Consider the following 27,262-nt stretch of genomic DNA (forward strand, 5'->3'; position numbering starts at 1 on the left):
TAATATAATGTTTAATAATTATGTATATTATGTGCTTCCTGATTTGTTTGGGTTGCTATAAAGATGATGTCGAGTTAATGGTAGAATTCTATTAATATTTGTTGATCGTATTTATGAAATTGTGAACCGTGAATTTGTTGGTGCTACCATCTAACAATGTACTGAAATCGTACAAAAGAAGTTTGACATTTTTATGACATGTCGGTAAAGTCGAACATAACACGAGGCGCACATGTTTTGCATTGAATTACGTTTTGCAAGCGCATGGAATGATTCCATGATTAATGATGTTTTCGATATCAAAGAAATTGATAACAAAATTAACATAGTAATTTATGTTGTTGAAATGTAATGTTTAGTATTTGTCAACCACTGTACAGTAAACAATTATAAAAATATTATTATATCATCATCATAACCATGGAGACTGATGATCAAGAAGTTAAAGAAGCCGATGATGAGAAAACAGATCCAACGAACGACAATGACATTATTAGAAATGTTTCAGAGAAGGTTAGAATTACGTCAATAATTAATTAAAACAATGACATACCCTTATGCGTCTTATATTAACAATAAATGGTTTTAGGTTTTGTCTGTCAGAAGTGAAGAAAGTATTCTTCGCGAAGCGTCAGAGGAAATTGAAAATATTATAAAAACAAATGTACATATTGAAAAATCTGAAGATGTAAAAAATGACGAAGACCTGAAAAATAGGAATGTAAATAATGTGCAACGAGTAGAATTAGAGAAACAGGTTCTGACTGGAGAAATTACACCGTTTCAAGCAATTTCAAAGCAATCTAACTCTTCAAAATCTGCAGGGTACATAGAGATGTTGAATATATTTTTAATAATTTAACAGAATTTAAATAACTTTCATTTCAGGTCATCGGGTAAATCTTTTCAATTACTTGACCTTGAAAAATATATTCAACAGCAAGCTGAGCTTGCAAGGCAAAGAAAAGAATTAAAAGAAAAGTCAAAACTATCAAAAGATGGATGTCAAAAAGTATCTCCGAAAAAGTCAAAAATATCAAAGACTAACCCAAAGGAATATAAAATTGTTGAGCAACCAAAGTTAAAAAGTAGTAAAAGAAAATTAGTGTCAGAAAATGAGAAAACCAAAAACTTAATGCAAAGTTGTAATTACACTAACAAGACAAAGGAAGTAAATGATTCTAACATAGAAAACAAGCAATCCATAAACACAACAATTTCTTGCAATGCTTTAAAGGATAATACAAAAGAATTAGTTGAAAATACAGATGTAGTTCCTGCAAATATAGAAAATGATTCTGATAGTGAATACATTCCAAGCGATGAACAGATTGATTCAGGTAAATGTTAAGGCTATACTTAAGGATTAACATTGTTTAATAAATGATACTTTCAAATGCAATATTTTTTTAATTTGTAGAAGATGAGTCAAGACCATCTCAGAAGAAGAAAAAAATTTCTGTAAAACCTGTTCACAAGAAAAGAGGTACACAAATTATACCATTATATTTTACATGCATGATAAACATTTATTACAATAAAGCTTTGTGTTCTAGTTTTGGATGATGGAGATGAACAAATATACAGGCAAAGACTGGAAGAAAGTGGACATCCAACATCTGAACCATTGCATAAAATAGACAATTTATTTAAAATTCCTCAGTCTATATGGAAAAAACTATACAAGTATGAAACAAAATTAAAATTAAACAATCAGTCTTGAGTTTTCCATATGATTTAACTTTTTGAATTGTTTTCAGGTATCAAAAGGTATCTGTACAGTGGATGTGGGAATTGCACTGTCGTAATCTGGGAGGTCTATTAGGAGATGAAATGGGATTAGGGAAAACTGTACAAATTATTGCATTTCTTGCAGGACTGGATTGCAGTGAACTACTTTCTGATGGTGGAAGGTGAAGATTACTTTTTAACAACTAGATCGTGTAATATATCATTTGCTAATAGCATATATTTTAATGTGCAGTACACTCTTTTTAATAGGTTCAGAGGATTAGGACCAAGTATAATTGTTTGTCCAGCTACATTAATGGAACAATGGGTAAAACATTTCCACGAATGGTGGCCCATTCTAAGAGTGGTTGTCCTACACCAATCTGGAACATATAATGGTTCGTTACAGCTGTGTATCTTAAAATAAAACTTTATTCCTTTTGTATAACAAGTAATGAATATTTTTACAGGCAATCTAGAGTACTTGATACATTCCCTGGGTTCTGGTGGTATTTTAATTACTTCCTATTCCGGAGTACTCAACCATAAGGACTTACTCGTAGCCAATCAATGGCACTATGTGATTCTTGATGAAGGACATAAAATAAGGAATCCCCAAGCGAAAGTAATTTGCCCTCAATTCATCAGACAAATTTCAATTGTAATAGTATTCTACTTTTAAGTGGAACATTGGAATTGTAAATTAAATTATTTGCAGGTCAGTAAAGCAGTAAAAGAATTCTCCACTCCGCACAGACTGTTACTAACTGGCAGTCCAATGCAGAACTCGTTAAAGGAATTATGGTCCCTTTTTGACTTCATTTTGCCAGGTAAATTAGGCACCTTACCAGCATTTCTAGAGCACTGTGTTACTCCCATAACACGAGGAGGATACGCGAATGCTAGTCCTCTACAAGAGGCTACCGCACTTCAAGTTGCCACAATGCTTAAAGATGCTATTACACCATACATGCTTAGAAGAACGAAAAACGATGTTCAACATCATGTTACTTTACCAGAAAAAAATGAGCAGGTACTGGATAAATCATACAATACATAAATTATGTCATTACAATCCAATACTTAACATTTTTTAAATCTAATATCACATTCAAGGTGTTATTCTGCAGTCTAACAGATGAACAGAAGAAATTATACAAGAAATACTTAAGCTCAGAAGATGTCTCCTTTGTTTTACATGAAAAAACCCACATGGAGGGTGGTAGATATAGAGCACGATTGCTGATAGCACTGTCGGCGCTTAGGAAAATATGTAACCATCCCGACTTGTTTCTGTTTTCAAATCCAATCGTAAGATTCCAATATGACAGTATACAGTATTTCATATATCAGTGCATTTTAATCGAATAAACGCATATTCAGGAATCTGATGAGGACATTGATGTATCGGAGGAATCATTGGAAAAGTTTGGCTGTTGGAAACGTTCTGGAAAGATGACGGTAGTTCGTTCTCTTCTTAAAATTTGGAAGAAGCAGGCCCATAGGGTACTGTTGTTTACTCAAGGGAGACAAGTATGTATTTGAAAATAATTAAAAGTATTATTCTAAAACATCAGTATATTGATACCGATTAATGACAATTGCATTTATAGATGATGCATATATTAGAGTCTCTAGTGCAAAGTGAAGATTATAAATATTTGAGGATGGATGGAACTACACCCATGTCACAGCGACAAGAGATAATTCGTTTATTTAATAATGTATGTATGTTAATGAAGTGCGTCAGAAATCACTGAAGATGTGATTTGCATGTTCTATCAGAGTTATAAGTGTTTTCATTCTAGGACTCTTCATACTTCGCATTTCTATTAACTACTCGTGTTGGAGGGTTAGGAGTGAATTTAACAGGAGCGAATCGAGTAATTATTTATGATCCAGACTGGAACCCAGCAACTGATGCTCAAGCCAGAGAACGTGCTTGGAGAATAGGTCAAAATAAAAGGGTCACCGTTTATAGGCTTATTACAGCTGGTACTATAGAAGAGAAGGTGAGTTTTTAAACAATTGTTTTCATAAACTTGTTAGTTCCTATACAATAATCTTCTCCTTTCCAGATATACCATAGGCAAATATTCAAACTGCTTCTCTCTAATAAAGTTCTGGAAGACCCTCGTCAACGAAGATTGTTCAAAACGTCTGACTTAGTTGAACTCTTTAATTTGAATGAATCCATCGACGGACATTCAAGCGAATCCGATCTCTTATTCCGAGACTCTAAACTGACGCCAACGGTTGCTAAATTTTCGACAAGTAAGATTGAGAAAATGCGGAAATTAGCAGTCACGCTTAGTAAAAACATAAGCAAACAAACTCTTACTCCTGCATCTACAATACAGAGTACTACTGCCTCAGAGAGTAATTGCATGCAAAATGATAATAGTGAACAGGATGATTTGAAAGGTACCGATCGTTGTACCATAACAGAAGAGAAGAATAAAAGTTCACCTCACGAACAAAATGAAGAAACATCTCGGATTCAAATGAATGCAGAATCCAATGTAAAGAAAAAACGAAGCTTAGAGAATGACGAAGACAATTCACCAGAAAAGACAGTCAATGATAATAGTGAAGTTGAAAGTAAAACGAATTGTTTAGACGTTGATACTGGAACAGAGGTAGAATCTAGGAATGATGTAGGAAGTTCATCCTGTAATGATTTAAATATAACGGAGGCCTCAGAAAATTCATGTAAAACAAGTAAAGCGACTTCTTTGAATAATAATGAAGACATCAGATTAAAATCACATAAATCACATCATAAGCATAAGAGGAAAAAGAAGAATTCTTCAACAGAAGGTAGTGAAGTTTCTGCCATATTTGAGGGAGAACGTGTTTCACATTTAATTGGCCGTCGTCTTGGACGGTCCGAGAAAGATGAAGTTACACCGTCCGAAGATGATCAGTACGTGCTGAAGAAACTATTTGCCAAAGCAAGTAAATATTTTCTTATTGTATTTTCCGCGCATGTAACTGATTTTAAACAATAGTAAGTTGCATGGAATATTTGTTACAGATGTTACTTCTGCTTTCCAACATGAAACAGTATTATCGAACTCAGGATGTAATCCAGATAATAACCCAATGCAACGGTTAGCCCGAGAAACAGCTCAAGAAAGTATGGAAAGCATACGTAAATCTCGGAAATGGTGTTGGAGACCTACATGGGATTCTTCATCTAAAACAGACGACTGATTTCTTTTTATGTAACGTGTTATTACATCGTACTTGGTATTTAAATTCAATGTAAGTTATAGTTTGTTAAATGTTGAATTCTTTTATTTTATAATCTTTAATTTTCCAGTTGGTACAAATAATATAATAAGAAAAGAACATTTTGATCTACAAACATTTGATATATCACAATAATTCAGATGAACATGTTATATTTAATTTGAAGATATTTTTCGAAAACAAAGACATTATATTTTCATTTTGTAATCGTGTTTGAAGTAATTTTTTATTTATGAAAGTTTCTTTCTAAACTAAATATTAGTGAGATAATGGAAATATCTCAAACACTTACTGATTTATAGAGAAATAAATATAAAAACAATGATTACTCTAATAGTGAAAATAATTATTACCATTTTCAGTTATTTAAATTATTCCAATAATATCAAATAACTATATTCCTTTGGTATACAACTCATTATTTAATTTTTATGTTTAATAGAATGATAATTATGAAGGCAAGTTCCTTCCAGAAAATTTTGTTTAAACACCTTTCGTCAAAAGGTTTTATATATTATATATGTAAACAATAAACATTATACGTAAATATATATTTATACACTTACATAGCAAAAGTATGTCTTTCACACTGGACTTTTTTACAATAGGAATTTATAGGAACTTTACCTGTATAAAATTGTACTTGCTTGTACTGTTACTTACTATTTACATTAAAGTCATATACTTTATATCTTAAAAATTCGTCAAGCGTAGGACCCTTCCTACCTAAAGGATCATCAGGGAACATGACAATATTTCCGACAAAAGTTGGAGCCAACAAACGGTTGAGAATTGTATCACGCCAGTCTAGTCTTTCAGCGTATAAATCTCTGTATTGATCCATTGAAATGACAATGCCTTTACACATTGTCGCATATTGTAATATAAATCTAAAAATATCGGAACAATACATTTGAATAAATTTGAAACATGTACAATGAAAAATATGCAGCCTACCTATCATCGTAAGAAGTTATCCATCTTCCAGCAATATAACGACTAGGTGTGAAAATCACAATACCTTCTGCATACCATTTTTCGAGTCTCGGGTTATTCAGCGATCTTCTATATTGAGGTACAAACACCTTCACTGTGTGTCCTCTTTGTCTGAAGTAATCAATCACTATTTGTATACCTTCTTCTGAAAACTGTTTACTTTTTGAATGCCTGAAACATGGAAGGATAAAAATATTATTCATGGATAGAAATTATAAATATTTATAAAAACTGAAGAACTTAGATTATCTTACGCCATAGCTACATTATTTCCATCAACAATAATTTCTCTTAACTGAGTACGTGGAGTATCTATACTTTCATTCACATTGGTTGGTGGTACATCAATATTACTTGCACTGTTTTCAATTGACGTACTGGGCAGAGGTGTTCTTCTATCTACATCAGATGCTTTATCTTCTAATCTTGATAATGTATTAAAGAGCGATCTTCGTTTTTTCATAATTATTCTTCCACTTATATTTTGAGCAGTAGGCAATGTTAATCCTGGTTTGTTGAAAAGCAATTGAGAATCATTGTTTGGTATGTCCTCTTCAAAATTGTCTTTTGAGATTTTAGATCTTTCCTTCCTGGACAACAACAAACACTGAAGATTCTTTGCATCTGGAGTACGATCTATCATGAAGAGTCTATTATCTTTTTCTTGATTTGGAGTTTCTGTTCCTTGCTCTTTTTGGCTTACAATTTCACCTTGATCACTTTCGGAATTTATTAATGTTTCCCTTTCTCTACCTTCAATTACTCCTTTGTTTTCCTTTGTCTGAGCATTTACTACTTTGTGTTCCTTCATCTGAGTATTCACTGCTATGTTTTCCTTTGTCTGAACATCAGGCAAAGTTGTACTCGCAGATGACCATACTACAACAATATCGTCTGAACTTTGATTTACAGAATCCAATGGTGCTAAAGAAACACAAACTACAGTAAGATGTAAATCCAAGGTAGTCATATATTAAACATAGTACTAGTTTTACCTCTATTTTCACCATCTACTTCAACTGTTATCACGTCAGAATCTTCTGTGTCTGATATAAGAAGACAAGATGAATTATTATCTAATAATACACCAGAGTTCAACAGTTTTCTTTTCTTTGAACGTGTCATAACACCAGGTCTTTTACGTTTTAATGAAGCATTTATATTTTTGTAAGACATTATTGTCTTTTCTACCTCATCCAGAAACCTCTTTTGAACGTCTCCTTTATGTTTGCGAACATTTTCGTTGTCCGCACTAGTAGATTCACATTCATTGTCGCTCAATATAATTATGTTATCTTGAGTCAGACCAGCAATCTCAGAGGAAAAAAAATTATTTTCATTATTGTCGATTTCTTTCTTCCGATCATTTAGATTTTGTTGCACTTGTAGTTGTTTGTATCTTTTACTGCTATAATCATAAAGAAACATAATGTATGATAATTACATAATACAAAAACCATGCTATGTAAACATTCTTAAAGCTATTTAATACCTTAACTGGATATGTTTTAAAGGACCTTCGTAAAATGTCCTTTTCGGAATCTTTTTTTGTTTCTTTTTTTTGGGGGAAGTTTTCTTTCGACTCGAGTTTGGTGATGCGTCGCAAATTATTACCGAATCGTTTAACGCACTCATCGTTCACACATTTATTCTCTCGAGATGTCTCAATGTGTCAACATGTATCCATAAAAATATTTTCATAAAAAAAGATTTACAAGTTTTCCGTTGCAAATCAAGCAGTTAAAAAAAAAATGTGCTCGATGAGAAATAAATGTGTTTGTTGAAAACGTAGAAGGTCACGTACAAAGTAACATTTTGATTAACAGTAATATAAATTAAATGCTCACATACTTTTCACAATGTTCATTCATTCTGACGAAACTATTTACAAGCGAGAAAGTAATCACATTTTGTCAACATCAATATAGCACAGATGTTGACAATTAATCGCTACGTGTATAACCCAAGCTGCCAAGTTCAAACGCAATACCGAAGTTCAGGGAACCCAGAGTTCCGTGTAAAAGTCGTCCAACTACGATACGACACGTTACATTTATTTCTTCAATCAATAAGTATTGCAATTAAACGATACAATCACTGGTATCTGCATAACTGTATTTTGATTCCATCAATTTTTCAAAACCGTGTTCGTAAAACTGTATTATTACTTCATTTTATCGATACCTACATACTCGCGTCGATTCATTTATGATTTCTAAATAATCCAAAATTCGAAAAACAGAATAAACGCCATACTGTTATACATTGTACAAACTAATGAAAAAAAGAAATTGCAGAAAAATTTCGTAATTACTTAATTAATGAAATACCGTTGAGCATTAATTACGCGAGTCCTACAATTAAAATAGTTTGTACAATTGCGAACAGATCAGTGCCGGTCATCGTGACCGAACGAATTTACTGATTGTTTATTGCGTGAACTGTCGAGGAAAGAACGAAATGAAAATGATTGTTTCTAACAGGTCCAAATTCTCTCTTTGATATTGTCAATCTATAGCGCAGTGTGTGTATAATGGTCAAGTAGAAGCGCGGACGGCGTAGCCAATGGCGAACGCGGCGAGCGCGTAACGCGAAAAAGAGCGGCGGCGATTGGTCGAAATTCATACTGCGATGGAGGATGTCGAAAGGAGAGGGGGGAGAGTGAATGTGTGCTGGTCTGACCCGAACGCGGCTGCATCCCCGTGCCAGGCTAACAAGCAAGTAGTAACGCTAACGTTAGAATTTTGTCTTTTGTTTATCCTTTATGTTTCTTTCACCGGGAAAAAGCGGAGCCCGAGGAACGTGGTATTGCCGGGTCGGGTAGCTGGTGCTCGGGGATCGAGCAGATAGTACGGGCCAGCACCAGTCGCACGGGCGAAATTTTTCGGTGTGGATCCAAGTAGTCGAAAGCGTATTCAGGCAGCCTTCAACGTAAACAAAAATGGAGCTGGGGGAGGGAGAAGCGCAGATTTGTCGACTTTGCGGTCAATACGAGAGGATATACATCGATGTGTTCAGTGAAGACGGCGTTAAAAGGCTACTAGGCTTGAAGATTCACTCTCAAATCAACATTCTGGTGAGTAGAACACAAGAGGTGTGTCATGGGGTCTTCAGGCCCAAGGTGCATTATTAAGGAGGGGGTTAGAAAAATGGCCGGGGGAGAAGAGTATGCGAAGAAAAAATCTTCTCTTTCCTTTGTTACCGCGAACTTTCCGCTATGAATTTTCCTTTATGTTTCCTTTTTTGTATTTTGATTAATGGTAATTCGTTTGTGCATTATGTATATTTAGTTTGAACAAGGGAGGACGAGAGGAATATTTTTCATTGTATTTTAACTTGATTGTAGATCTAGAGATGCATATATTTTTATATATTAATTCAACTGTAATACGAATTAAGCAGGGACCAGTTTCTTTCGTTGAAGTTGTTTTTTCCATTCTTGTGCTTTATATTTTTATATGTACGATAAGTTCATGAACATGTATAGTCAAGTTCCACCAATGTTTCATTCAGTTTTCGATTGTCGTAAAGATTAACAATGCTTCTGGATAAAGGTGAACATTGTAAGAGAACTATACATCGGTAAAGTTAATGATACACTCGAAATTGCATGTCATATGATAACTATGTATCACAAGCAAAGTAGAAGTCTTTTACTATAAACAGAATTATGTGTATAGATTTTAATGTTATATATTGGAAAGACTTGACTAATGTTATATTGTGCTATTGATATTTTAGCAAAACATCTTTCGTAATAAGTTTTTTAAGTGACATTTCATTGTAGCGTTAAATAATAAGTTTGGCACTATGCAATGTTAAAATGGGTACCAGATCATAGTCGACAATTTTCGTCAGTGGTATATGTACAGAGCGGTAGGGTACACAAGAGATTCTAAATTATTGGTTCTTACATGTGACTGTAAATAAGAATTAAGACATTTTGTAAAGTCAGTTGAAGATAGTACAGAATTGGATTCTCCATTAAGGAATTAAAATCGTATACATTTAGTATTTAGGTATTTTGTTTGAATCACAGATAGATGAGAGGGATCCTCTGCCCAAGGCGATCTGTGTTCAGTGTCTGGGCAAGCTCGAATTCGTTTGCGACTTCCAAGAGGAGTGTCTTCGCACCCAACAAGTGTTACGCGATCGATACAATCTACCACCCTTAACAGAGATTGTAAGTTCGTATTCCATTTAATGCACAGCTCTACCGCTCATTTATGATGCCACCAGAGCATGCAGCTCATTTTTTTGTATTATTTCTATTGAAATTTAAATTAAATGAAAAAGAAAAAGTCATCTGGTATATTGGTTGACAGAATCTTCAAGTGAATGTGTAATATAAAGAAATTGTTATTCTTCTTAAATTCAATGATATAATCTACCGAATATGCGTTCTCAGTGAAACATATGTACCAAGAATACCAGATTAAACTTGTTCTTTTCTCGATACAATTAAAGTCAGTAATTTCTGGTACCCATTTCTATCTAGTATTTTAATTTATCTCTAGGCCGAAGTAAAGACTGAAGAAACAACTCCAAGCACATCAACAAACAATAACAACAATGACATCGACAAAAATCTTAATCCTCCAGCCAAGGAAACTGTTAAAGAAGTAGCACAACGTGTTTCAAAAACGACCACAAAGACTCAGAGAAATTTACGAAGTCAACACCAAGTGAATAGTAATAACGATGCTGCGAAAGATCAGAACAATGCTCAAAGCACAACGGAGGATAACACAGACAATGTACAAACCGTTCAGAATTCTGAAACAACTTCCACGAGATGGCTCAGAAGGAGACAAAACACAGAAACAGCTTCCACAAATGAAATAACAACCGACACGCCAATCGCAAATAGGCTTAGAAGTCATGACAATACCGTCGCGGAGATAAGCGTTAGTCCACGCAGTAATTCCAGTGAGTCCAGTGGAAAACAGGATCCCAACACCATACAAATCCCAACGTCAGCGTTGAACAAGCTTCTCACCATCGTATCGAATTCACCGAACATCGAAGTTTCCGCAAAGGAATCCAGAAACCAGAGCAATGACATGGAAGACATCAGTTTCACGGTAGAATTATGTAAAAAGGAAAGCGACGACGTGGCCACTGTTCGAGCCAGAGTGTTCCCGGACCAAGGTTCGTGTTTAGTGGATGAATCTATCGTCGGTCTTCTGCAGAATCAAAGTTGCGTAGAAGTAAATAGCATAATAAACACTATTATCAACAGCAGCCTAAAGAACAATTCAACGAAGTCGAAAGACTCGGCTGAATTCGAACAAAAATGGCAGGCTTCTCAGAACCCGGAGGAACTGTTCAAGATCGACGGAGAGGAGATCCGCGTGGACGACAACGTCGAGCACATTGTCACGGATAATCAGAATGGCTATTCGTGTAAGCTGTGTTGCAAATTCTACGAGCGAAAGGACAAATGTATGGTTCACGTGAAGACGCATCTCGGTATCAAGCAGTACACTTGTATTCTATGTAACGCCAAATTCGTATGTAAATCCGACGTGATGAAGCACATACGGTGCTCGCACACCAACCCGAGACCGATACAGTGTCCGAAGTGTCCGAAGAGGTTCAAGTCGAAATTCTACTTGATGGAGCACGACAACGTGCACAAAGGCGTCAGACCGTACTCCTGCACGGACTGCGGCCAGAGCTACCATCACAAAGTGTCGCTGCAGATTCACATGAAGTCGCATCTGCCGCCGCAGAACCTGGCCTGCGAGTATTGCGGCAAAGTGTTCCCGTACCGCACGAGACTGTTGAGTCACATCGCCAGCGTCCATCTGAAGAATCGTCGGAACTTCAGGTGTCGGTTCTGCTACAATCTCTACTCGAGCCTCTCGGTTCTGAACGAACACATCAAGACACGTCACGCGACCACGTACACCTGCGAGGTGTGCAGCAAGACGTTTAAGGTCGCGTCCAAGTACAAGGCTCACGTGCTGCAGCATACTAATCCGAAGCCTTTTGTGTGCAACATTTGCAACAACAGATACGCGTCTAAAGCATTCCTGAACGAGCATCTGCTGAAGCACGAGGGTCTGAGGAAACACATCTGCCAAAAGTGCGGCGCGAGGTTCGCCCAGGCTAGTCACTTGGCCGCCCACCGACACGTGCACGGCGAGAAGAAGCACGCCTGTCCGGAGTGCGGACGGAAGTTCAACAGACGCGACAATATGAAGGTACACAGAAAAAGACATTTCGAGGACAAAAAGACTGGTATTATTAAACAGCAGAATGCTGGCTCGGACGTGACTTCCAACGTGTCCAACGAAAAGTAACGGCTCCGGCGTAGCTCCGATATTTTTGTAAAGGTAACTTAATTCGCCGACGAGTTAAGAGCTACGAGCAGAGAGAACGTTTAGAGTCTACAACATTACTTGATAAAGCGTTCTTCGTGTACAGTGACGGACAGAAGTATTTGAGCAGTAAGAAGCTATTTCTTCTTCGAAATTTCACTCTCTTACAAACTTGCTATCGCATAATATCCTCTCATCTGCATCCTAATCGACACTTAATGAATTAAACTCCATGTTAAACACATTTGACAATTGAAAATGTTTCTAGACTCGTTGACTGTGTGTAAATACTGTTGTCTCTCACTGCAAAAAGTTATACTTGCGAAAGGAACTGATCTTAAGATAAACTGAAGACCAGATTCCTCTTCGATCATGAGAAACAGTGATATTTTGGATTCTCATTAGGCCTAGAGTACGCAAGGGTTCATTTCAACTTTCATTTTCAATGAGAATGTTATTTTTAAGTATATAATTACCGTACCGCAATTATGACAACAGTAATCAGTCAAGTCACTTTCACTCTTGTCATTCATATTATACTTTTTGGTGCATTAGTTTTCGTTCTTTATTTTCTTTTTTCTTTTTTTCTTTTTTTTTGTATATAATGTAGTAAGTGTGCATTTAAGAAAGTACTGAGATCTTTTTAAGTATTCTTTCCATTTACATATACTACGCCATAAGATTATCGCACGTAAACGCCACCAATTAAATTCCACGAAAATTGCAATGAAGAGGCAGACGAATGGACGACGAGTCGATAAATTCCTATGACGAAGCGACGCGATGTATCACATTCTTCCTGTCGAATTCTTTTCAAAAGACAATTTCGCATGCTGAATCGTACGGAGAGAAACTTCGCAGAAATACCAATCGAATCCACCGACGATAAGGGAAGCCAAAGAATATAATTGGGTGCAATACGACACTGACGAGAAAATTTTTGTACGTTCACCGCACAGTTAGCTCCCTAAGATAGCTTGACTCTTGAAAAATTGTGAATACGGCACGAATAGGGCTTCCAAAGTCAAGTACCTCGACTAACAGGGGGTATAAAACGAAAAGAAAAGAAAAAAAAAACATATTTTCTATCTATTTTTACACAGCTGTTTTTAAAAGAACTGGAAAACTTTTACACGATACGTGTGCAAGATGTATTTTACTCTATTTTCGATTATATTTTACATATAAGACTATTGTATGCGCATAACTGTTTGTCAAGTTTGAGAAGGACCCTGCAGCGAAGGAGCATTGATAGCCCTGAGACGTACACAGTCTACGGTTGCAGTGTTCTTCTCAAGCTAGTCAGTCTACGCATGCATGAGGATCCAGTGAGAATGATTGTTCGAACCATGGGATACGTCTCCAAGTGAAATATTCTGAAAAAATGTCCTTAATGGAAAGCGTAATGGGTTCAACAGTGTTCACTGGACCCTGTATGAAAAGTAACGGAGATTTCAATGTGAAAATAGCGTCCATCATCGATCATGCTATGAAAAACTTCTTGTATGTGATCTGCGGAGAGGAGGGAAAGATGAGAACTGTATGTAAGTGCCTTGAGGGACTCGATATATTTTGTTCTAGCGTTGCGTAGACGTTGACACGGGGATAATACCGTCGATAAGAATTCTTCGTATGCATTGTTCTTCCTAAGGAAAGAAGGAAAATGTGAATTTCAGTCGGTTACCTTTTTGAAAGTAGATTTTCTCTCGGCCTTAAGGAACCGTCGAGTTCAAGCCTTAATGTAACCGTTGCATGTTTCGCATGGACAATTGGTCCGTTATTCGTCGGCAACGTTTTGATATTAACGAGATGTATTAAAGGAGCGACGAGAGAACTGTTCGTGCAGCATTTATCTCGAGCCGTCATCCACGCGCACGCTGCTGCTGCTCGGAATTGCAAGTTCACCTCGGTTCTCGTGTTTCTCGTTTTCCATGATAAGAATAAATTCTCAGAATCACGGTGAACTTGCAGTCGAGCCAGGAGTATAAACGCGAGACACATATCTTTTTCTACAAACTAATCGAGATCCGAGCGCAAAGAATTTTTCTACGACCACTAGAAAAGAAAAATGGAACGTTCACTGTGAGAACTACGTTAATTAATATCACGCGAATGATATTACATCTAATATTATTATATACATTTTCCTCAAGTAGCGATGTAAGCAATAACTCCTATTTTCTACGAGGCGTTTGTTAATCCGAAACTATTTTTCCATCTAGGAGATAATGTACTTGTCAATAGCGTTACACTCTCTTACGTATAAATATAGTTGTTAATATGTCACTGATTTAGGGTAACGCCCAGTAAACAAACAAACAAACAAACAACAACAACAACAACAAGGAAAATCAGAAAAACGTAATAAAAAGCGTATAATAATTTCTCGACAATAAAGAAGAATTTGTTTAACGATTTCACGACTCTTCTCAATAAAGGTACAATATTTTTGGGATCATTCGCTTTCATTTCTATTTTTTCTTCGGTGTCGCGTGCTCGTTCAACGTAAACAATAATAATACAATAATATATTACTATTATTATTATTATTACAAATTATACGAAATTCCTCCATGGGATTTTTAACACTAGGTTTACGGGCATTTATACACTTCATTCTATTCCTAAAAGAATTGATGATTATTTAGATTGTGGAAACTGGAGATTTGATAGGTAATTGGGTTACATGTCTGAATTCTTCATTTCTAAATTCTTCTATCGACACGGTGGAAATGTTGGCCCTCGAAGATGAGAATGAAACTCTTCTCGAGTGGATTACTATAGTTTCAGGAGTATTACAGTAATACTATATAGAAATCATATTTGCCAATGCTGAGACGAATGCTAATGCTAACCCTTTGCACTCGAGGGGCGCCTTAAGCCACCTGATTCGACGCAGCGAACTTACAAAATTTTCAATTCAATATTAATCCTTGTATAATGCATCAGCACATAAAACATCGAAGTAAAATAGTTCTGTCTCTTAATTTATAGAAGATAATCAATTGCAGTAACACTAGGTTTACGGGCATTTATACACTTCATTCTATTCCTAAAAGAATTGATGATTATTTAGATTGTGGAAACTGGAGATTCGATAGTAGCTAATTGGGGTACATGTCAGTGTGATTCAATCAAAATTGGCGTGAACATTCACAAAATAATATTTCTAAAATCCAAATCAACCTAGCGTTAAACTGAAGATAAGACTATGCACTTTTTAATCTGTTAATCGAATTTCTCGCCAGCGTCGCGTTTTCGTTAGGTATGTCAGCGCCCCGGACACCGAAACGTTTATTTCTCTTTTCCAGATAGAAGAGAACGATGGATTGCCGCAAGTCGTTTGCCTGCGATGCATGGGCGCGTTGGAGTTCCTCTGCGACTTCTACGACCGTTGTCAGCTCACCCAAATGAAACTCACCGAGGAGGCAGTAAGCTATAACGATACGTTTGTCTGACCAAAATCTCCGCCACGTCTGCATTCACTTGCAGTAGTATGTCGCGGCATTAACGCATTCGGGACGACCACGAAATTTCCTGTCGCTAACTACCGCTCAGTTGTAACATTCTCTAATGTTTATAATTCTTTTTTTTCATAACACCGAGTCAATAATGAGTCGAGTTGTTTATGAATATTTTATCTTTTTAATTAAGTTTCTATAAAATACTTCGCGTCGTGAAATTCTCTAGACTATGTTCAATTAACCCTCTATAAGCCGAATTTCTGTTCACGATTAGAAGAAAATCTATGCAGTACAAAATTAATAAATATCCACATATGAATACGAATTAACAATGTATTCAATATTTTCAATAATTTCATCAAACGAATATATTTTATAAATTTCACGTTACAATGACGTTAAACTTTCACGCCTGAGCGTATCAAAGTTCAAGTTAACTGATTACTTAATTTTATTCACCACCTTGTGTGCAGAATGAAATAAGTCAACAAAAAATTTCAATAAAAAACGAACGATATTCTTCGGTTGGAGAACCAAATTTCACTTAACGCAATGAATGACGTACGGTGATTAGCGTTTAAAACATGTTTTTATATTTAACAGAAGAAAAACTCGGAGAAGGGATTCGACAGCGAAAACGATGCGGAGTCGAACAAAGAGAATGCTTTGCCGATCGAGGCGAAACGAAAAACGAAAGCACTGCCGCCTGATAGCCCGAAATACGCTAAGGATTCCACGAGCGAGAGTCCCTCGGGACGCGCGGTTCTACAGGAGAACGCTTTAGACAGTAAGAAGCAGAAGTCAGGCGATGCGAGCGTCCAGGAGCAAAGATCGAAGAATAAGGAGACGAACAACGCGAAGCCCGGTAAACCGATGACTGAAAAGGATGTGTCGAACCAACTGAATCGCGCCAGTTCAGAAACTTTGAATAACTACATCATTTCAATAAAGGACAGCAACGTGCAGCTGGTGAAGCGAAGGGGGCGCAAAAGGGGTAGGAAGAGCAAACTGGAGAAGCTAAGAGAAGCCGGGCTGCTGCTGAACGTGAAAAGAGAGCAGCAGAAAGACTCGCACGAGACGAGAGGCGACGGCAGGCAGCGCAAGAGGCAATGCCTGCGCGCGATCTGCACGGACAATCGGTCCAACTTGACTAACGGCAAAACTCTGTCCAAGTCGCAACTCGAGCCGACAGAAAATAAGCTAGCGTATTCCAGTAGACATGCCAAAACTAATGTAAATAATGTAACCGACATGGAGGACGTGAAGGGGATTGACAGAAGCCCTGAGAAAACGGATAAGCCACCGGAAGGGAAAGAGGAGAAGATTGTAAAGGGCAAAGCGATATCGGTGATCGTGAAGCAGGAGAAAGTAGAGAGCGAAGCGTCCCAGGAATCTGGAAAAGCGAATCAGCTGGTTTGGATTCCGAATGAGATACTCGCACGGGGACGAGATCTGATGCTGGATCGGGATCAGGAAATCGAACAGGACACGAGTTTGAGTCATTTAGAGGATGATACTGTGAATTCTGATGATACTGATGATAAGCAACCGGGAACGCCTGCTGAAACTCGTGGAACTGTTATAAGATCCTCACAGACTGAGGTTGTTGATTCAGAGGAGAGTAGGAAAAACCTTGAGGTAGTCATTAAGTCGGATTTGAATGATGTGAAGAGCGATACGGAATGCGAATTTCCGGTGTCTAAGCGACTCGGTAAGAGTGGTAATTTTGATGGCAACAAGAGCAGGGACCGTTCGTTTGGTAAAATCTCGGATTTGATAAGCGACGAACAGAAGGAGACGATTGAGACTTATTATACTATTGATATGTCGATTGTGAATTCAGAGGAGGTACAGAAGAATATAACGGTGGTTGATAAGAAGAACATGCGCTGTAATATCTGTGGCAGTCTCTATCTTCGGATGGACAAGTGTCAGGTAATTTGTGGCTGTGATTGTGATTATTGAAAGAGGAGTCTTAACACTAGGTTAAGCATTTATTGTACACTTGATTCTATTATTCTTAAAAGAATTGATGCTCGTTTATTTAGATTGTGGAAACTGGAGATTTGATAGTAGGTAATTGGGGTACATTTCAACATTTACAAAATAATATTTCTAAAATCCAATATGTGTCAATTTCACGTGTTCCATAAACTTAGTGTTAACGATGATAATTGTTTTTACAGGTGCACGTCTGGGGCCATTTGCAAATGAAGCCGTACCAATGTAAAGCCTGTGATTTTGCTACGGTAACTGTTAGCAATGTTCGTTGCCATATTAGGAAGAGCCATTTGAAGATCAAACCGTTCGCTTGTAATCTGTGCGAGAAAAAGTATGTCACTGCCGTTTTATTAGAAGAGCATATGAATACTCACACAGGTGCCCGTCCATTTAAATGTAAGCTTTGTGATTTCGCGAGCTCGAGCCGACAGGTGTTAAGTTATCACAGCGCTACACATAAGCCAGTGAAGGTAACATATATAAAACTATAGTGTATTTATCAGTTAACCCTTTGCACTTGAGAGGTGACTCTCAGTCACCACTTGATTTGATACAGCATATAAAATTGAATAGTTGGTATTTTAAAACTTTAGAGTGCAAAGGGTTAATATTCATATTCTGTAATGTGTCCTATTCATCTTTTAATCAAATTTTGTAGGATATCAGCTGCAAAACGTGTGGTAAAGAGTTCTATTCAAGAGGCAAATTACGTGCTCACATGATTATTCATAACAAAGATAAAGTTGTCATGTGTAAGTTGTGTTCTGCCTACCTGTCTAATGCAGAGGCACTGGAAACCCATCACAAAAATCTTCATACTCAGGATTACGTATGCAATATATGTGGCAAGCGAGTCAAGTCGAAGAAAGCCTTGCACAATCATCAGAATGTAAGCTGTATTCTATTGAACCATCAATGCAACAACATTTAGGCTTCATTGTTTGTCAATACGTTTTATATAAAACGAACATTCACATTACAGGTTCATTCTGCCGCAAAATATAAGTGTACCCTTTGCCCAAACGTGTATAAGAGCAGCCAGATATTAAAGGAACATCTGTTAAAACATGAGGGTATTAGAAAGTACAAGTGCGGCGTCTGTGAGAAGGCATTTGGACAACAGTCTCACTTGGCAGCTCATATGGCGGTGCATAGTAAAATTAGGTACGTCCAATTTAATTAATAAAAACTGTGACAAAGGCGACTGTCATTGCATCCCTCAATTTGATTATTTTAATAACATTTCTCATAGATTTCATTGTCCTGGATGCAACAAAGCCTTCAATCGGCACGACAACATGAAGATCCATACCAAACGGTGTAAACCGTTCCTCGAGAATCCAGAGCTAAAGGATCTTTTAGTTAAGAAAGAAAGGACTTCGTCAGTGAGTAAACTAACAGAGTTAAGTGACGACGTGGCTAGCAGGGACTCGTTGAACTTCGAGTCTTTCGCCGAGAAGCAGGCCGAGCAATCATCAATAAAGACTGTAGACGATAAAGAAAAGACTGCGATGAAGTTGGGATTGAATATCTCTTGTATCAAATCGTCGGATAAGACATGGACACGCGACGACGTGTTCAAAGAGATGGGAGAGATAACGGAACCCCACGAGATCAGTGTCATTGAAATTACCGACGTCAACGATAAAGTAGTTTCGAAGAACGACAATCTAATGGTCCTCGAGAACGTGCTGGGACCGGAAAGTTTTTAATTACTTTCAACGGACGCAATAGACTCTGAAAGTATATTATAGCAATTACGTATTTTATTATGAAGGTGCCCAAAAGTACAAACCAATAATACAAAGGGTACTTAAGTTTCTATTTACGGGTACTTAAGTTTTGATGACTTCGAAACCTACCGTTTGGATAGCCTTACGTTTGTTCTCTTTTTTCTCATGCACACGATGTACTCGGACAATCATTTCTGTGCTTTCATAGGCTAGGATACTCATTAGCGTTTAAGGTCTAAAACTCGATCGATATTTTTGTAACGGAAGCACGTTGTATTTTTCCATATTCGATTAGCCTTAAGTAGCCCATTATCAGAAAATCGATTTGCACGAAGGTGGAAACCGTTCGACGATTAGCTCGCTTTTATACTTACTCCATTGCGATCGCGTTATTCGTGCACGTCGATTTTCGTTCGAAGAATCATCGAGCTCGTTCTTCTTGGAAACTTCAAATCCACGACCAAAGAAAGCGCCATTTTAATCTCTAGTTAGCACTACGAGTTTCGTGAAGATTGAACGAGGTGCTCTTACGCTTATTTCAATTATAAGTGACGGAATAAGACTGATATTTCTATAGAAACCGATTACGTAACGAGACGTTCCTACACGAAGCAGTTGAAACTCGAGACGTGTTCGATCTAACTTTAAAAATGCATTTTATTTTACTTCTTCAATCTGCGTGAGGATACTGTCTCCGATATCGAGAACATAGGATAGTCTCTGTCCCAACAGGTTTACAGATTTTTTAAGCTATTTAATTTTTTACTATGTGAAATGTAATCGCGTAAGCGAGTACTTGCCATTGAACTCAAACGAAATGTTTGAAAGGAAGAATAAAGAACTTTTTCGAATATTCCATTCGGTTATTACTATTCAAATATTTAATCATAGAAAACCGTTCCAATAAATCAACAAAGATATCTCCTGACCGTTATCTATTCAAACAGTACGTACACAGATATCCCAATATCTTTATCCTCAGCACTGACTTGTATATTTATATTTCAATTTCAGAGTCAATCTGCTGAAAAATAAACAACTCTATGAAAAAGTGAAGGAAAATGTGGACAGCTATTTGGTATTAGTAGCTATGACTCACCAGAGTCCCTTCAAAGTCATTCCAAAGTCATGTTCCTTTTCCTCTATCATCAAACTATATATCAATTAGACATGACCAATGCTTAATTTATCAGACTCTCCTTTTGCAGACCACCTGCCATACATCCAATAAAAACATCTCTCCTAAAACTCAGACTACAGTGATAGAAGATCAAGATAACAAGTATAGGACCCAAAACGATGGGCCTAGAGTAACAGCCCCTCCAAAACCTGCATATCACTGAAGACTTTCGCCACTCTCTTCTCCCACTTTCTCAAACTAAATCCCTTAAATACCGAGGAAAAGCTGCACGAGCAGTTCAGTCTGTTTGAGGACAAGTTTATGCAACAGGTTTCGTACAATAAAATGAAATCAGTCGAATTTCCTTAGCCATACTTTCCCGGAGTCAGCTCGGAGACAGGTGAAAGTTCCTATTGACCTGAATATACAACTGCGTATCATTACTTCGGCCAGTTGACCGTTACACTTTGCTTCCTCCTCATCGGTATACAGCGTATACCGCGATGGCGGTGAAATAAGAATGAAAAAGTGTAAACGATAAAGCGCACAAAGCATGAACAAATGAAACGAACGTGTCTGTCGGCAATAAACTGCGGAATAAGTTGGCTCGATTAAACGGAGATTGGAAGAGTGCATTATAGTATTATCAGTGGAGCTTTTGTAATTAAACGTGTCGTTGAAGATGTCTGTGGCACCGCCAAAGTATGAATTTCTGGACGAAGAGAAGACCAAAGAGATGTTGCAAGTGTTCAACGGTGAAAGAACTGGCTGGGTGCTCGTGGGCGACAAAAAATGGTTCTTCCCGTACAGATACACAGAACAGGGCGAAGGATTTTATAATTTTAAAGCGCGACCCGATGACACTTGGGTCATATCTTATCCGAGGTCTGGTGAGTGAGGTCTTCGTTAGCTTCATTAACACTAGAACTACGTACCAGTCAAAATGACTGGTTCCGATTGTTTTCACAATTATTGATATCTTAAAAGCATTGAATATGCGACATGATCTTGGAGATGAATAGCTTTGACTTGAATACTCTAATGAATGTCTGAAAAAACTGAAAATAATCTATTGTTAGAATTTTTATAGGGACTACATATCAGTCGTATTAAATCCTTGGTAGTTCTAATGTTAAGTTTTCTCTTATTGACACATTCGCTAATTTATCAGTTTTTTTAGTAATAATTATCACCAATTGATACATTGAATGCCATTTGGTTTTGTGAAATTATGAGAATTTTTTTTTAGGCACAACATGGACTCAGGAGTTGGTTTGGCTTTTGTCTAATAATTTAGATTTTGAGAGAGCTAGGAAGGAACTGCTTGCAGAACGATTTCCGTTTCTTGAGTTAGTATACGTTTTAACGTTTAATTTGATGAATTCAATGTTACAGCACTTGGTGGTCCCATTAATGATGAGCAGAATAAAATGACATTGAATGTGTAGGTTTAGCATGTATAATCATCCGGAAGTAACGCGTGAATTTTTGAAGATGAACGAAGGCGATAAGGAGAAAGAAAATTTATGCAAACAAATTGCTGAACCAGGGTACGAGGTCTTGTCGAAAATAGCATCACCTAGATTCATTAAATCACATTTTCCATTCAGTTTGCTACCTGAAATTCTAGACAGCGGTTGTAAGGTAATCGAGTATGCATCTTATAAGGATGACTACTATTGTTTAGCCATCCCTTGTTTAATAATATTCGACTTTCTTCTTCAAAGATAGTATACGTTGCTCGAAATCCAAAAGATGTAGCAGTTAGTTGGTACCATTTGAATAAGGCAATTAAGACTCAAGGATACAAGGGTGACTTTGCAATGTTTTGGGATTATTTTCAAAATAATCTTAGTAAGTTTTGTAAAAGTTAGAAGTAATTTAGCGATAAGTGTAAAACAATGGAACTTCTGTGGAATACAATTATATGTGCTCTATATTTAATATTTTCAGCACCCTGGAGCCCTTATTGGGAACACTTGAAAGAAGCATGGTCCCTTAAAGATCATCCAAATCTGTTGTTTATGTTTTATGAAGAAATGCAGCATGTTAGTCAAATTAATGTTTTAATTGCATTTAAGTTGGTCTTTCAGTAAATCCTTATTTCTCTGTTTCATCTTTAGGATTTTCTGAAAGCTACTAAAAAAGTTGCCAAATTTCTTGGAAAGACCTATACAGAGGAACAATTAAGACAGGTAGCAGATTATTTAAATATCGAGAATTTCAAAAACAATCCAATGGTCAACTCATCTGAGCTGAAACAGTGCAATATTATAACAGCGGGAGCATTTGTCAGAAACGGGCAAAGCGGTGGTTGGAGGGACATGTTCACTCCGAGTCTTGATGCCAAAGCCGATAAGTGGATAGAAGAGAATCTTAAAGGGACTGACTTCATCTTTCCCTATTTTAATTGTAATACTAACAATAACTGCCAGTGATATTTTACAAAAATGGAATTATTAATTTCTAAATCTGTGTATAAAAGGAACTACTATAAATATTTTTTTAATTACAGTATAACATGAACTTAAATTTATTTTATAAATAACAATTTTGTTCCTTAGAAAATGTTAGTGCAATTAAACGTACAAAAACATTAGTTTTAAAAGCATGCCGTAATTCTCTTTCTATGACAACTGCAATTAGTCTTAACTTTTCTCCACGGTTTTTTACTAAAGTATTTTTTATATGTTTTCTGGGACATTTTAATAATACTACGCAAGTGACAGTACCGTCTTTGCTGACATCATAATGCTGAACATCTACCTCTGTTACATATGGCATATCAGTTGGAAGCAAATCCAACAATTTTGCTCTTACTGTTTGCTTCACTATACTTTCAGGTGACTGGTCCGTGTACAAATTCTGTTCATATTGCCATTTGTTCTTTTTGGCACTATCAAGCAGATAATTCTGAAATACATATATAATTATACAGATGACAATACTTGCTGAATTAATGTCATATTATTATTATTATTCGAGTTGCTTGTTACCCTTAAATCATCTACACCATCTCCAGTGAGGGCGGATATCATAAAAATATCATCAAACTTTGGAATATATTTATTCTTTTGTAACTGTGTTACTAATTCCAACAATATTTTCTTATTTGTGAGTTTATCAACTTTATTGAAAATTAATATTACAGGTGTATTCTCTTTCCTCTTATTTAAATCGTTAACCATATACCTAGTCATTGTATGTCTAGTATACACATTTGTTGCATCTTGCAATACTCCAATGATATCTGCATCAATTATTGATGTGACTGGATCCTTCTTAAATGCTTTACTTAATTCAAACTTTATCATCTCATTTTTTGATGCGAATCCAGGAGTATCCATAAAAACAATCTGTGTATCTCCTTCTGAATATATTGCATTTGCCTTGTAAGTTGTAGTATGAGCTTTCGAAGATGTTGGACATATCTGTTCAACATCAGAACATTTGCTTAATATAAACATTATTAATAAAAAGAACAATTAAATTGATGTCCCAAATTTGAATATAATATTTAATATATAACAATTGTTTCTTTTTGTAGAATTAGGTCCTCAACGTATTAACTATACCATTGATTAAATTTGAGACACTATTTGTATATTTTGTAAACAAAATATTATTATGGATGAATAGAAAGATAGAGAAAAAATATTTACCGGTCTCTGTACGAGGGCATTTATTAGGGTACTCTTTCCAGTATTTGGTAATCCTAAGATAGCAACCTTTAAGAATTTTGTACCTTCTGCATGTGATGGTAGATTATCATCAGGTTGTACTATACATTCTTCTGCACGTGATGGTAGATTATCATCAGGTTGTACTATACATTCTTCTGCACGTGATGGTAGATTATCATCAGGTTGTACTATGCATTTTTCTGCATGGAATTCATCAAATTTCGCAGTAGAGTAAAACAAACATTGTTTAAATAATTGCGTTCCAAATCGGAACCTTCCAATCTGAATTAACATTGTTTGTAGGGTATGATAAACAGTCTCAACAGAACTGTCAATACATTCCTCGGTTTTACAATAAGATTCAGTTTTATAAATTACAAATTATCCTATAGGTTATGTTAAAATAGTAATGATGTGTAAGAAAATCTCTGTTACTTAACACTCCTTGATTATTGACATGAACTGTTGACTGAGGAGTACTTGAAAATAATGGTGTCATAAAATAATGTATTTTATTATGATTTTCTTTTTTTTGTAAACATTATTGAAAGTGCCATCGAACGCTCTTACTACTTCTTGAATTAGTGAAGTGGGGGGATGTAGCGTTACCCTAAGGAGATGGTGCAGTAGTGTGAACATAAATTTCGTAAGTGTTGGTATACCTGGTTTTAAATTGACAATAGCAGAAAATTCAAGCAGAACCCCTGTACTCCGTATTGACGTGTGTTTGAATGCAGGTTTTTGATACGGCGTACACCTCGAATTCGCCTCTAAAATTTGATACATCTTTAAGGCTTTTTGCTAACAGTACTGAAGGTGTATCACGAATTGCTTCGAGTATCTGCCCCCTTGTACGATGAATGTAAAAATTGCGTCGATGCGGTGCATTGATTTTAAATGTACGGGCAATGGAACTTGAGCTAAGACCAACCGCGGAATCGCTGTGAAAGTATTTATGCAAGTGATCAAAGGAACCTTGAGTCGATCAAAGTTCTGATTCTGAGAGTACGGTAAATAACGATGGATATTGGAGAAGGGTAAAACGGAGCATGCATTTCTGGATTAATAAACCGGCGGGCAGGTACTACGGTTTTACTGGCCGCCGATACCCCGCCACACCTCTGCCAAAGACTCACTTCAGTAAGATAATTTGAAAATTTGAAATTTCATTCACTTAGGCCGCTAAGTCTTTGTACAGTTAGGCTTCGGGTGTCTATAAATATGTACCCTTAACATAGCACTGTCTGTGAGTAATAATTTTGTAGATCAATGCAGATACAATGCAGATTTAAGACAAATGGTGACTCCACTTCATCGGTTCCAAAATTTGAACGCTGCAGGAAATGTGGCCGGTCCTAGCAATGTAAATAACTGCAGAGTGATACAGACAATGATAAGACCTAATAATGAAAATCAAAGTAGTATCCCTGTCGGATCCGCTCAACGTGCACAGCTGAACAACATCTCCAAGTAATTAAAGACAAAGGTCTACTAAGAGGATTCTGAGGAACATGTTCTTCTTATATACAGGGTGACTCACTTATACATGTCTATCAGGAGAAAGTACTTATAAATGATTCGCCCTTGATTATAACTTTTATATACAAGCATGTGAATATTTATAACCTATAATATAGCCGTACAGTGAAACTGGCAATCGTAAGATTAAGGTGTACTTTATACGTTTACAGTAATGTAACAACAGCTGGGAATAATCAGTTAATAATGTCGAATGCTACTTCGAATGGCACAAACAGGGGCCTCTTGGTTTTCTCAGATGTTAACGATGCAGAACTAGCGAGCGTCAGACTGAGATGCGGCGTTTGGATAACGTTCGTAATCGCAACAGGCCTTGTCGCTGCCGCAAAATTTTACTTTAGCGACAAAGTAAGTTGAAGCGTAGAAATATCCTTCGACGTGATTTCGTTATTAACGATACCGATACTTTTTGAACAGGGGCAAGGTATAGAAATATTTGTATTTTGGGGCTTGTTGACATTAATATTGCTTGCGTGTTTGTATTCTATTCTGTGTCGCCGAAATCCACGCAACAGCCATCAGGAACATCATATTCAGGAAGAACACATTACGGAGGAGCACATCGCTTCTGTAACCACTACAAGTACAATGCCTAATGAAACCATTAGACCCATTTCTGCAGTGAGGCAGAATCCACCACCACCTTATCATATTGCTATTTTAATTCCACCGCCTAATTCGTCAGAGGAAGCTCCACCTCCATCTTATGATAAAGTCATGCGATAAATTAATATTACTAAGTCGATACTAAGTCATAATATATAGGAATATTTTTTCATGTATTAAATTTTTTAAAGATGAAACGTTCGTACTATAAACCATTGGTGGTACATTATTGAACATGAATGTTCCACTATCGAGCTTTTAATTTACTTAATTAAAGAGGAAGAAATAAAAATAGGTAAAAGCATCAACAAATTTCCTAGGATAGGCAAACTTTACGTCTGTGATACAAGTAGTGATGTAACATCGACATCATTCTTGATAGTATCTATGACTCTTGCGAAGCATAGAAGACATTATTATGGGCATTATACAATGTCTGAGCCAAATTATAATTAGCCGAAGAACATATATACTTTACTTTTTGTACGTTCGACGGTTTACTTGTAATTTATTTAATTAAAAGGGAGAAAAAAGCAGGTAGAGATTAGAATATTCACAAAGAGCAATGTCTTTTTTTTTTTACATTCTTTTAAGTGTAAGAACTCCTTTTGCACAAAAAGAAACAAAGTATGTAATTGTAAATTATATTAAACTAATACGATTGTTCGTACGAAGGAGAAAAGTATTATTTCGCGAAATAAGGAGTGATTTAAACTAATGATACAGTTGTGTTGATATATAAACTGCTCACTTTTTCCATAAAGTGTAAAAGTATTCAGTGCTATAATGTGGATGAAATAATAACTTT

At 36.4% G+C, this 27,262-nt stretch overlaps 6 protein-coding genes across 15 annotated transcripts; 4 read left to right on the plus strand and 2 right to left on the minus strand.

Moving 5' to 3' along the window:
* Positions 1 to 6: 6 nt before the first annotated feature.
* Positions 7 to 5,171, plus strand: LOC116432079 (DNA excision repair protein ERCC-6). Of its 2 annotated transcripts, XM_076372125.1 has the most exons (16): positions 9 to 513; positions 590 to 825; positions 889 to 1,340; positions 1,421 to 1,486; positions 1,557 to 1,686; positions 1,761 to 1,913; positions 2,002 to 2,129; positions 2,202 to 2,356; positions 2,450 to 2,764; positions 2,848 to 3,042; positions 3,115 to 3,264; positions 3,345 to 3,455; positions 3,540 to 3,743; positions 3,810 to 4,689; positions 4,769 to 4,998; positions 5,057 to 5,171. In XM_076372125.1, exons 1-15 carry the CDS (start codon positions 421 to 423, stop codon positions 4,945 to 4,947), a joined length of 3,447 nt encoding a protein of 1,148 aa, XP_076228240.1. In that variant the 5' UTR covers positions 9 to 420; the 3' UTR covers positions 4,948 to 4,998; positions 5,057 to 5,171. The 2 variants fall into 2 exon arrangements, with proteins under 2 accessions (XP_031844285.1, XP_076228240.1); XM_031988425.2 differs by lacking the exon at positions 5,057 to 5,171 and having other exon boundaries at positions 7 to 513; positions 3,810 to 4,685; positions 4,769 to 4,949.
* On the minus strand, positions 5,010 to 21,446 carry LOC116432081 (uncharacterized). 6 transcript variants are annotated; one of them, XM_031988432.2, is made up of 6 exons: positions 20,606 to 21,446; positions 19,881 to 20,527; positions 6,978 to 7,390; positions 6,237 to 6,906; positions 5,944 to 6,153; positions 5,010 to 5,876 (listed from the first exon to the last, which is right to left on the minus strand). In XM_031988432.2, the coding sequence occupies exons 2-6, from the start codon at positions 19,883 to 19,885 to the stop codon at positions 5,642 to 5,644; spliced, it is 1,533 nt and encodes a 510-aa protein (XP_031844292.1). In that variant the 5' UTR covers positions 19,886 to 20,527; positions 20,606 to 21,446; the 3' UTR covers positions 5,010 to 5,641. The 6 variants fall into 6 exon arrangements, with proteins under 6 accessions (XP_031844292.1, XP_031844293.1, XP_031844291.1 ...); XM_031988433.2 differs by having other exon boundaries at positions 19,881 to 20,530; XM_031988431.2 differs by lacking the exons at positions 19,881 to 20,527; positions 20,606 to 21,446 and adding an exon at positions 7,834 to 8,445 and having other exon boundaries at positions 6,978 to 7,387.
* On the plus strand, positions 8,908 to 20,359 carry LOC116432080 (uncharacterized). Its single transcript, XM_031988426.2, has 7 exons — positions 8,908 to 9,058; positions 15,620 to 15,739; positions 16,376 to 17,707; positions 17,959 to 18,243; positions 18,432 to 18,662; positions 18,756 to 18,937; positions 19,026 to 20,359. The coding sequence occupies exons 1-7, from the start codon at positions 8,924 to 8,926 to the stop codon at positions 19,483 to 19,485; spliced, it is 2,745 nt and encodes a 914-aa protein (XP_031844286.1). The 5' UTR covers positions 8,908 to 8,923; the 3' UTR covers positions 19,486 to 20,359.
* LOC116432083 (GTPase Era, mitochondrial) lies at positions 13,323 to 24,940 on the minus strand. 4 transcript variants are annotated; one of them, XR_004236056.2, is made up of 5 exons: positions 24,289 to 24,939; positions 23,623 to 24,057; positions 23,359 to 23,539; positions 18,546 to 18,674; positions 18,112 to 18,223 (listed from the first exon to the last, which is right to left on the minus strand). XR_004236056.2 is itself a non-coding variant. In XM_031988437.2 (4 exons), the coding sequence occupies exons 1-4, from the start codon at positions 24,601 to 24,603 to the stop codon at positions 13,791 to 13,793; spliced, it is 1,095 nt and encodes a 364-aa protein (XP_031844297.2). In that variant the 5' UTR covers positions 24,604 to 24,940; the 3' UTR covers positions 13,323 to 13,790. The 4 variants fall into 4 exon arrangements, 3 of the variants coding, with proteins under 3 accessions (XP_031844297.2, XP_031844298.2, XP_031844296.2); XM_031988437.2 differs by lacking the exons at positions 18,112 to 18,223; positions 18,546 to 18,674 and adding an exon at positions 13,323 to 13,954 and having other exon boundaries at positions 24,289 to 24,940; XM_031988438.2 differs by lacking the exons at positions 18,112 to 18,223; positions 18,546 to 18,674 and adding an exon at positions 17,795 to 18,090 and having other exon boundaries at positions 24,289 to 24,938.
* LOC116432086 (sulfotransferase 1E1) lies at positions 21,309 to 23,109 on the plus strand. The gene is made up of 6 exons (XM_031988440.2): positions 21,309 to 21,516; positions 21,876 to 21,975; positions 22,075 to 22,270; positions 22,354 to 22,480; positions 22,580 to 22,674; positions 22,750 to 23,109. The coding sequence occupies exons 1-6, from the start codon at positions 21,309 to 21,311 to the stop codon at positions 23,062 to 23,064; spliced, it is 1,041 nt and encodes a 346-aa protein (XP_031844300.1). The 3' UTR covers positions 23,065 to 23,109.
* LOC116432085 (uncharacterized) lies at positions 24,936 to 27,141 on the plus strand. Its single transcript, XM_031988439.2, has 4 exons — positions 24,936 to 25,449; positions 25,575 to 25,779; positions 26,001 to 26,196; positions 26,266 to 27,141. The coding sequence occupies exons 1-4, from the start codon at positions 25,359 to 25,361 to the stop codon at positions 26,572 to 26,574; spliced, it is 801 nt and encodes a 266-aa protein (XP_031844299.1). The 5' UTR covers positions 24,936 to 25,358; the 3' UTR covers positions 26,575 to 27,141.
* Positions 27,142 to 27,262: the final 121 nt, after the last annotated feature.

The sequence above is a fragment of the Nomia melanderi genome, chromosome 11, assembly GCF_051020985.1.
Source record: "Nomia melanderi isolate GNS246 chromosome 11, iyNomMela1, whole genome shotgun sequence".
Taxonomy (NCBI): Eukaryota; Metazoa; Arthropoda; class Insecta; order Hymenoptera; family Halictidae; genus Nomia; species Nomia melanderi.

Coding starts and splice junctions, on each gene's coding strand:
- LOC116432079 (XM_076372125.1), top strand. CDS start 421: ATGGAGACTGATGATCAAGAAGTTAAAGAAGCCGATGATGAGAAAACA. Junction 1,687..1,760: donor ATATGGAAAAAACTATACAA/GTATGAAACAAA, acceptor AATTGTTTTCAG/GTATCAAAAGGTATCTGTAC. Junction 3,043..3,114: donor TTCTGTTTTCAAATCCAATC/GTAAGATTCCAA, acceptor ACGCATATTCAG/GAATCTGATGAGGACATTGA.
- LOC116432081 (XM_031988427.2), bottom strand. CDS start 7,617: ATGAGTGCGTTAAACGATTCGGTAATAATTTGCGACGCATCACCAAAC. Junction 6,154..6,236: donor GGAAATAATGTAGCTATGGC/GTAAGATAATCT, acceptor TCCATGTTTCAG/GCATTCAAAAAGTAAACAGT. Junction 5,877..5,943: donor ATAACTTCTTACGATGATAG/GTAGGCTGCATA, acceptor CGATATTTTTAG/ATTTATATTACAATATGCGA.
- LOC116432085 (XM_031988439.2), top strand. CDS start 25,359: ATGCATTTCTGGATTAATAAACCGGCGGGCAGGTACTACGGTTTTACT. Junction 25,450..25,574: donor TCTGCCAAAGACTCACTTCA/GTAAGATAATTT, acceptor ATAATTTTGTAG/ATCAATGCAGATACAATGCA. Junction 26,197..26,265: donor AATTTTACTTTAGCGACAAA/GTAAGTTGAAGC, acceptor CTTTTTGAACAG/GGGCAAGGTATAGAAATATT.
- LOC116432086 (XM_031988440.2), top strand. CDS start 21,309: ATGTCTGTGGCACCGCCAAAGTATGAATTTCTGGACGAAGAGAAGACC. Junction 21,517..21,875: donor CATATCTTATCCGAGGTCTG/GTGAGTGAGGTC, acceptor ATTTTTTTTTAG/GCACAACATGGACTCAGGAG. Junction 21,976..22,074: donor GAACGATTTCCGTTTCTTGA/GTTAGTATACGT, acceptor TTGAATGTGTAG/GTTTAGCATGTATAATCATC.
- LOC116432083 (XM_031988436.2), bottom strand. CDS start 24,603: ATGTTAATTCAGATTGGAAGGTTCCGATTTGGAACGCAATTATTTAAA. Junction 24,058..24,288: donor ATGCCCTCGTACAGAGACCG/GTAAATATTTTT, acceptor GATGTTGAACAG/ATATGTCCAACATCTTCGAA. Junction 23,540..23,622: donor ATGGTGTAGATGATTTAAGG/GTAACAAGCAAC, acceptor TATGTATTTCAG/AATTATCTGCTTGATAGTGC.
- LOC116432080 (XM_031988426.2), top strand. CDS start 8,924: ATGGAGCTGGGGGAGGGAGAAGCGCAGATTTGTCGACTTTGCGGTCAA. Junction 17,708..17,958: donor TTCGGATGGACAAGTGTCAG/GTAATTTGTGGC, acceptor TTGTTTTTACAG/GTGCACGTCTGGGGCCATTT. Junction 18,663..18,755: donor CCTTGCACAATCATCAGAAT/GTAAGCTGTATT, acceptor TTCACATTACAG/GTTCATTCTGCCGCAAAATA.